General features: G+C 34.8%; 1 protein-coding gene across 1 annotated transcript; it reads left to right on the forward strand.

Moving 5' to 3' along the window:
- Positions 1 to 2,477: 2,477 nt before the first annotated feature.
- LOC140855547 (protein P21-like) lies at positions 2,478 to 3,380 on the forward strand. The gene has a single exon (XM_073251498.1). The coding sequence runs from the start codon at positions 2,534 to 2,536 to the stop codon at positions 3,215 to 3,217; it is 684 nt and encodes a 227-aa protein (XP_073107599.1). The 5' UTR covers positions 2,478 to 2,533; the 3' UTR covers positions 3,218 to 3,380.
- The last annotated feature ends 5,394 nt before the right edge of the window (positions 3,381 to 8,774 follow it).

Genomic DNA, 8,774 nt, shown 5'->3' on the forward strand with positions numbered 1-8,774 from the left:
TAGATTATTAGCGATGAAAAAATATCTGTCGTTAATAATATTTTCAAAAATAAATATTTTTTTAAATTATTATTCATTTTTTTAAAAAAAATTATTAGCGACGGCAAGATTTTCGTCTCTAATAATGCCAATTCATCGTTGCTAATAATTATTTTATGTTTAAATATTAAAAAAAAATTTGAAAAATTGAAACACTTTTAGCGATGGCTTTTGACGTCGCTAATAATTAAATTTTCATCACTAATAGTATTAGCGACGGTGAGAATTTTGATCGATTTTGTGGTGGCTAAAATGTGTTATTAGCGATAGAATTTTTTTCCATTACTAATACCATCGCTAATATTAAATATTCTTGTAGTGCTTAATTTTAATCAATAAATAAAGAGAAAGAATAGAATTAGAGTTTTATCATCAAAAATTCTTCATCTCCCTCTATCTTTATTTACGAGATTTGAATTAAGCAAATTGAAGAAAATTTTTCTTCTCATCGACCGGATCAAGCATTTTAGATTGACTCTTAGTCTCTCACTTGATTAGACTTTAGAAGAATTGTTAGGGCAAATATTCTTGGTGCACAATTTCAAAGACAACATTGTAAAATTTATATACTTTATTTTTTAGGCTAAGGCTCCATATATAAAAAATAAGGTTTTTTTCTCTCTACGGGATTTCCACTCCAAATGTACTAATGGGTATTCACGAATACAGGCCTATCCAGTATGTAATCTAATAATTTTGCTGGTTGTACCATCCTAACCCATAAATTCTATTGGAATTTTAGTTCAACAGATCTTTAGGGTCTATTTGGATGGTTGGACCTAAGATCCTATAAAATTCATGGCCCAACATAAAACATACAAAATCATAGGCTCAGCTAGGCCTATTTTACAACTATCCAAAACTAGTTTTTGAGTGGGCTGGTGCAAATCTTATAGGGAGAACAAACTTACTTGTTGAGATCATTTTTCTCTTCCTATGAGATTCAGACCAATTCACTCAAAAGGTAGTTATGGATAGTTATAAAATAGGTCTAGTCGAGCATATAATTTTATATTTTTGATGGTTAGGCAATGAATTCTATAGGATTTTAGATTTAATCATCAAAATAGACCCTTAATAACTTTTCTTACAAGTTATAAGTTAATTACAACCTATAAGCCATACAGTCGAATATAGAGGCCACACGAGCACATGCTTTAATTTCTGAAATTTGTCCTGCAAGAGGAACTTTCCACATGGATATTCCAACCCGATCCTTATCCTCCCTTGGTGCACGGGCCTCTTCCTAAAGCCGTCCTAGTTGACAGGAGTTCCGTCTGTTTGTCATGGAACTCTTGGACCCGAAAGGCAAACTTTAAACACCATCCGGCCTAACCAGGATCATCTTCTATTTCTAAGCCGCGCTTTTCCAAGCAATGGAAGTCAAGGTTGGAATTCCATGAAACGGTGACATCATTCGCAGTGTTCTAGGAAAGGGGTAGGAAATTGTACATACCATTTGTCTAATTGGGCTCATGAATCCCCCCATAAGCCTTCAGAGATTATGGATCAACAATCGGATCGGAGACATCTTGTAATAGATGCAGGTGAAATTACAGTAGTTATATTAATGGTAATAGTCCAAACAGCCTGTTCGTTCCAGTTGTGATTACTGGGCTTGTACAGCTCATGAGTTGCAGCAAAAACAAAACTTTAATAACAACTAAGGATATCACGGAACGTAAAATATCGAACTTGATGATTATAAAGAAAATATATTTTAATTTTTAAGATATTTTTTATTCAAAAATGTTCTAAATATCTGACTATATACAATAAGATATGCAATAATAAATTTCCTAATATGCATACTTGCAGAATTCTCAAGCATTTGTCATTAGTCCAATGGCCTCCCGCGCATGAGAAAATTTATAGATTCAACAATTTAAAGAGCTTAGAAGAGTAAAAAAAATATCCAAATATTATTTCTAGAAAAATATTTCTTAACACATATTTAAATTTATTAGAGCTCCAAAAGTATATTAACTATTAATAAAAGTTTAACTTAAATGAGCTTTTGACATGCATTAGATTTTTTTTTTTTTTTTTAATTTGATACCAGAAAAGGAGGAGAGGCTGGAAACCGAGAAAAATACGGCAGACGTCAAGAAGGACCATTAGGATTAAAAAAAGTAAGATTAGGCCCGAGTAAACACCTCCCCGAGCATCAGCGCAAAGTATTTTTCCCAAATCTGGTGTCAGCTGGTCAGCAGCGGAGCTCGGGAAAGAAAAATAATAAAAAATAAATAAATAAAGCGTTAGTCAATTGCACCCGAGCTTTTTCTCGGTAAAGAATTCCATCCAATTTGTACCAAAAACAACAAGAATTCCATCCAATCTTTGAACATGACAAAGTAAGGGTGGAAAAGAAGCCGCCCCCTCCTCAATATCCTCATCCTACCCTCCTCCATCGCTCTATAAATAATCTTATCGCCCATCCGACAGCCCCGCACAACCCTCCCTCAACCAGAAAGCCTTCTTCCTGGCTATCAAAATGGCCTCCTCGACTTCCCTCACTCTCCTCTTCTTCTCCTTCCTCCTCCTCACCCTCTCCCACGCCGCCACCTTCAACGTCGTCAACCAATGTTCCTACACCGTGTGGGCCGCATGGGCAGACCTCAGCAACAACGGCGGCGGCCAGCAGCTCAACCAGGGTCAGACCTGGACGGTCACCGTCAACGCCGGCACCGCCGCTGCCCGCATCTGGGGCCGTACTGGCTGCTCCTTCGATGGCAACGGCAACGGGAACTGCCAGAGCGGCGACTGCGGCAAACTCGCCTGCACCTCCTACGGCTCCCCACCCAACACCCTCGCCGAATTCGCCCTCAACCAGTACCAGAACCTCGACTTCATCGACATCTCCCTCGTTCAGGGATTCAACGTGCCCATGGACTTCCGCTCCACCTCGTCCGACTGCAGCGTAGACATCCAATGCACTGCCGACGTCGTTGGGCAGTGCCCCAGCGCACTCAAAGTGGCCGGCGGCTGCGATGACCCATGCACCATCTTCAACGCTCCTCAATACTGCTGCCCTAGCGGCTCCAGCTGCGAGCCGACCACCTATTCTGAGTTCTTTAAGAGCCTGTGCCCGAACGCGTTTAGCTATCCGGATGATTATAACAACACCCAATTCACCTGCCCCGGTGGGAGCAACTATCAGGTCACCTTCTGCCCTTGAGGCTTTGAGGGCATGCATGTTGATCCATGCGTGATTAATTCCATTTGGAGTATGTGATAGCTAGCTTTGGAATAAGGTGATTGTAACCAGATTTGCATCCATTACACGAGCGTGTAATGCAGCAATAAGGGAATAATTAATAGAAACGTTGCATACAATATAATATTTTACTGTTAGCAATATCATATGGATGATGACTAATTATGAAGGAAAAAGAAGAGAACACGATGGCAGGTTGCACTAACTATTCGGCGATCCATTTCCTATCCTTACATCAAAAATAAATAATCCATTTCCTATCCCATATGGCACTAGCTTAACGTCTGGTTATAAATGGCCCAGCTCCAACGATCACTGAACCCTTCAATTGCACCATCCCCTTTTGCCATGTCGGACAAGAGATACAGGAGCAAATGCATAGAAGTTGATCTACCAAATTGAATCGAAAAATTCTTTCATACATCAATTCTTGTTGTAATATTAAAAATTTACACGAACGAAGATCTAGAAGCTATCTGGAAGCCCTGGAAGACACGTTCATGTCTTTGTTTGCCTTTTGAGTGAAAGATTTGGGCTGAGTCTCATCCAATTTTATTTTTATTAAAATAAAACACAGTACGAACGGTTAGCGATGGCTACGTTAACCAAGGGGGATGAAATTTCGCCACCGCCAGGCCCCTTGTTTCGTAGGCCGAATTTATTCATGAAATGTTTTATGTTCGACTAAACTCCTGGATGTAAGTAATTAATATTTTAATAGATAACTTCTAAAATCAGATGGAATTTCTCTACGTGCTCCATTTAAGCACGAAGCATAATAGTTACCCTTCTTCCACACAATACCAATTCAACTTGTATACTAGTCTAAACTGATTTACGTACGCAACCTAATGCAACTGGACTCATAAAGAGAATTCAGGAAGCGCGAAACTTCCTCGTTGGGCTTCGGGGAGTTAGTCCAATCTAATCGTCAAATGGAGTGGACTTTGTTGCGAAGGTTACCCAAAATCATAGTGCATGACGAAATTTTTCCTCATGACAAACTTCATAATCTCGTATCGAGGATTCTAAATTCAATATCATCCGGCTTCGCTAGAGCACATGTTTATACGCAACAGGGACGCTGACAGACTATATGCCGGAGGAATCCTTCTAGATTAGAGTCTTATCAAACAAAAAAATATTTAAATAATAGTTTTGATAAACTTCAGATTTATCTAAACTATGTGATAAGGATGATATAAAAAAAATTGACTTACCGAGAGCTTGGTTGGATTAGCTCTTTAAATTATGATGCAAATGAAGGAAAAAATCTGGAAGCATTTGATTACTGTCCTAAGATAAATTTTTAACCTTCGTGCTAGTGTTTATCAAAAATTCTGCCCCAAGCTAGGACTGCGATATCCTTCTTTAGAGCATGATCATAGAGAGAACTGACAGTCCTTATCTAATACTCAGCAATAAAATAAAAGAGAGAGAGAGAGATGAAAAGAGAGAGTTCTCAAGATACTGGACTCTTAGAGAAAGAATAGAAAAGATTGTTAATTTTTTCATATGCCCTATAAGCCAAGACTCATAGTTTTTTATAGACTGCGAGCAGACGCCTGGAAATGGCCATTTGACTAGAGGACCCGAAGGAAGGTAATCAGTCAAAGAAAAATATGGCCATCTAAGATGAACGATCATTTGACCGTTTGACCATGAAGAAAAATGATCGATCAATAAAAAAAAATATATTAAAAAAATAAAATATAATAAAATAAAAGATAAAATGGAATATAGTAAAAAAAGAAAAAATAAAATAATTAAACATCATCCCATGCATGTAAGCCGAGTTAGGCCTGGCCGGCGCACATGTGTGAAATATAAAATCCACATCCTCTCAAGCCCCCCCCCCCCCAAGCAAAGGTGGGTAAGGAAAGAAAGTTTATAAATGCATCGATCATTTTCTCTCTTTTTAACGTGGGAGTAAACTCAAGATAAAACTTTTAAGGACCCTTAGAGGGAAGAAAAATTTTAAGTTTTCTCTCCAAAACTCTAATAATCCCCTCAAAACTCAAAATTTTAAAATAAATAGTAACAATTATTTTAAGATCAAAATAATTGATACTTTATTGCTGAGTATTTATACTATTCAATGAGTGAAATGTTTTAACCTCACTTAATGTAGATAGTTTTCATTTGAAGAAATCGGAGTGAATCAGATCTTGAACTGCGTTCCTTTGATCCAAACTTTAACTACCATACGTATAGTATAAAAGGATCTATCACGGGACTGTGTGTTATTGGCGTGCACAAGAATCTTAGTTCGTGAGAGCACCGAGGGTTTGTCCATATCCCCTATAGCGGAGGTCGAATATGAAAGCTCTCATATAGATGAGCCTTCTATGGATATATATAGAGTCACATTTTGAGGAGAGTATCTCTTGGATCTCATTCAGAGCTATGCTCTTTCTCAACATTTACATAGGAGCACTGATCACTATAAGGATGGGATAGAGTGAGGACTCTTGTATATATATAAAAATATGTACTCTTTGATCAGTCAATCAGCTTGTTATTACCACACTGGATCTCCTTTAAAGGATCCCTTATCATAAAGATTGGGTTTCCACTATTGGAAGGCCTATTATAAGCTAAGTCCCATGTCCCTCGACAGCTCTAGAACCTTAGTCCTATTAAGACCTTTAGTAAGGTAATCTGCAAGATTATTATCAGTTTTTACATAATATAAAAAATAATATTATGGGTTTCTTATTTTCTTATAGACTTATGTCTTACTTTTATATGTCTACTTGTTTTTGAATTTATAATTTTCTTTTTGTAGAAATCTATTGTAGCTCTAAAATCATAATGGATTGAAATAGGAGGAATAGGAGATGAAATTAAAAAAAAAATCAGATAAAAGATCTTTAAGCCATTCAGCTTCGGAGTAGGTAGAATCAAAAGCAACAGGTTCACAATCTATTGTACTTCTGGCTAGAACAGTTTATTTGGCAAATTTTCAAGAAACAGTAGTACCACCAAAATGAATATATAACTAAAAGTAGATTTAATATCACATGAATAGAAAATCTAGTTGGCATCATTGTATCCCTCCAATATAGCTAGATAGCAAACAAATCTCAAACAATATAGAATAGAACCCTTAAGATACCTAAAGATTCTTTCAATAGCAATCCAATGAACTTTACTAGGATCACTAGTATAGATATCGACCAGGTCTTAAAACAGCATGAGCAATATGAGGTTTAGTTCAATTTGAGAGATACATTAGAGATCCAATGATTTAAGCATACCTTTCTTGATTCGCAAGTTTATTAGAGTAATTAAAGAGTTGGATAGAAGGATCAAAAGGAGTAGAAATAGGAGAAAAATCAGAATAGCCAAATTTATCAATCAACAATTGGGTATAATGAGATTGAGATATAGAATTAGGAGATTGAATGATCTTCATGCCAAAGTTTACATCAGTTTCACCTAGATCTTTCATATAAAAAATGATAGAAAAAAATTTCTTGATATCATTCATTAAATCAAAATCAAAAGATAGAATCAAGATATCATCAACATAGAGATTAAGAAGGATTTATCGATCATCAAATCTTTTATGATAGAGATAATTATCAAAATCATTGATTTAGAATCTATAAGGAAAAATAATATATTACAATAAAACAAGATTTTAGTGATGGATTTTTCCATCACTGAAACCTAAAATCTATCACAAATAAATTTTGTGGCAAATTCTGTGATGAAAAAATCCATCACTAAAATCTTAGTCACAAAAAAAAATTATGATAGAAATTTTCATCACAAATTTTTATAATGAAAATTTTCATCAAAAATTCTGTCACAAATAGTAAATGATATTCAAAATAAAATCCATTACAAACTGTACTGGATTTATGATGGATTTGTGGTGAAAATTAGTTACAAAAATTTGTAATGGATTAATAATGAAAATTTATGATGGATTATCCATCCCAATATTCTATCACTGATCTGTCACAAAATTTTATCACTAATTTATTATAAATCCATCACAATATTCAAAATAAATCCATCATAAATTTTCATCATAAATCTGTCATAAATTTTCATCATAAATCCATCCTCAAATTCATTACTAATTTGCAAATAGATTTATTTTTCTAAAAAATAATCTTAAAATATCCAATAAACCACTCAAATATTCGTATACAACTAATTCATTCAATAATTGTTAATTCATTCATAATAAGTATAAAACTAATTCATAATAAATATAATGCTAATATTAGTTTTTATAATAAATTCATTCATTCATAACATCATAATTTTCTCAAAAAAATATGAACATCAAGATAAAAATTAAATTATCTCATAGTAGAAAAATATTACATTAATTTTTCTTCAAATGTCTCATAATAACGATAGTTTAAAATCCATATCGAGAGACATGTGATTGGTTGAATGACAACATCACAATATGAATTATTTTCTTTATCTCTTTCTGCATTGTTTCCCTCATCTGAACCATCTCTTGCTGCAACTCTTAGCATACCTTTTGAGGTATCTCCTCTTGTCATTGGTAGTGTTTCATTGGGAGTGTTATTGTGCAATCAAATACTGAACTTGCTCCTGAGTGATGCTGCATTGAAGAACTAATACTCCTTGCAATATATCTTACCAAAACTCTTTTGGACTTGTTGTCATCACCCGAACTTTTCTTTTATTTGTGGGTCCACTCAAATGCCTCAAGTTGCATTGATGGCCCACCTAACTCCATAGTTTAAAAGAAGAAATTATGAAATTATCAAAAAATATGTAAATAAATAAATTACTGAATGATAAATATTCTAAATTAAAAAAATATATTTTAATACATCATTCTTTTTTTTTTATGCTTCAGTTCTTCTTCATTTTTTTTATGCTTCATTTCTTCTTCAACCCTTCCTCTTGTCATCTACTCGCCATCTTCTATTTTGATCAACTACAAATCAAAAGAGAGGGGTAAGTCCTATTGTACTGACTGAATTTTCAGCAAGCATCATCCCAAAATCAATTTTAAAACTTTTTCGGATGATAATCAAGGATAGCCAGGGAAAAGTGACAATCTTGTCAGTAACCAACCCACCAATGAGCCTAGCAATAACATCGGGGGAAAAATATAATAATAATAATCTTTCCCTCCCAGACTAATACTATTGTTGGATGCTTTTTTTTTTTTTCTCTCCTTGAATAGTAATGAAGAAATTAACGGTCCCCACCCCCATCAAAAGAAATTACATACATCAAACTATTTGCTTCCCAACCACATTCTCCACCCCCAACCCCCCCCCCCCCCCCAAAAAAAAAAGGTAAAAAGCAATCCCAAAAGAAGATCTAAAAATTTTCAAAAGCATAAAACATGTATATACAACTTATCAAAGCAAACAATTTTAGCAATTAGCAAAAATAGCCAACAATCTCCAAAATCAATCCATCAAAAAGACCACCTCCAATCTAGCAAAATGAACTTAAAAAAAAGATAAAAAAATAAAGCACATGCCAAAAAAGTTAACAAAGTCCCACA

The sequence above is a fragment of the Elaeis guineensis genome, chromosome 2, assembly GCF_000442705.2.
Source record: "Elaeis guineensis isolate ETL-2024a chromosome 2, EG11, whole genome shotgun sequence".
Classification (NCBI taxonomy): domain Eukaryota; kingdom Viridiplantae; phylum Streptophyta; class Magnoliopsida; order Arecales; family Arecaceae; genus Elaeis; species Elaeis guineensis.

Coding starts and splice junctions, on each gene's coding strand:
- LOC140855547 (XM_073251498.1), top strand. CDS start 2,534: ATGGCCTCCTCGACTTCCCTCACTCTCCTCTTCTTCTCCTTCCTCCTC.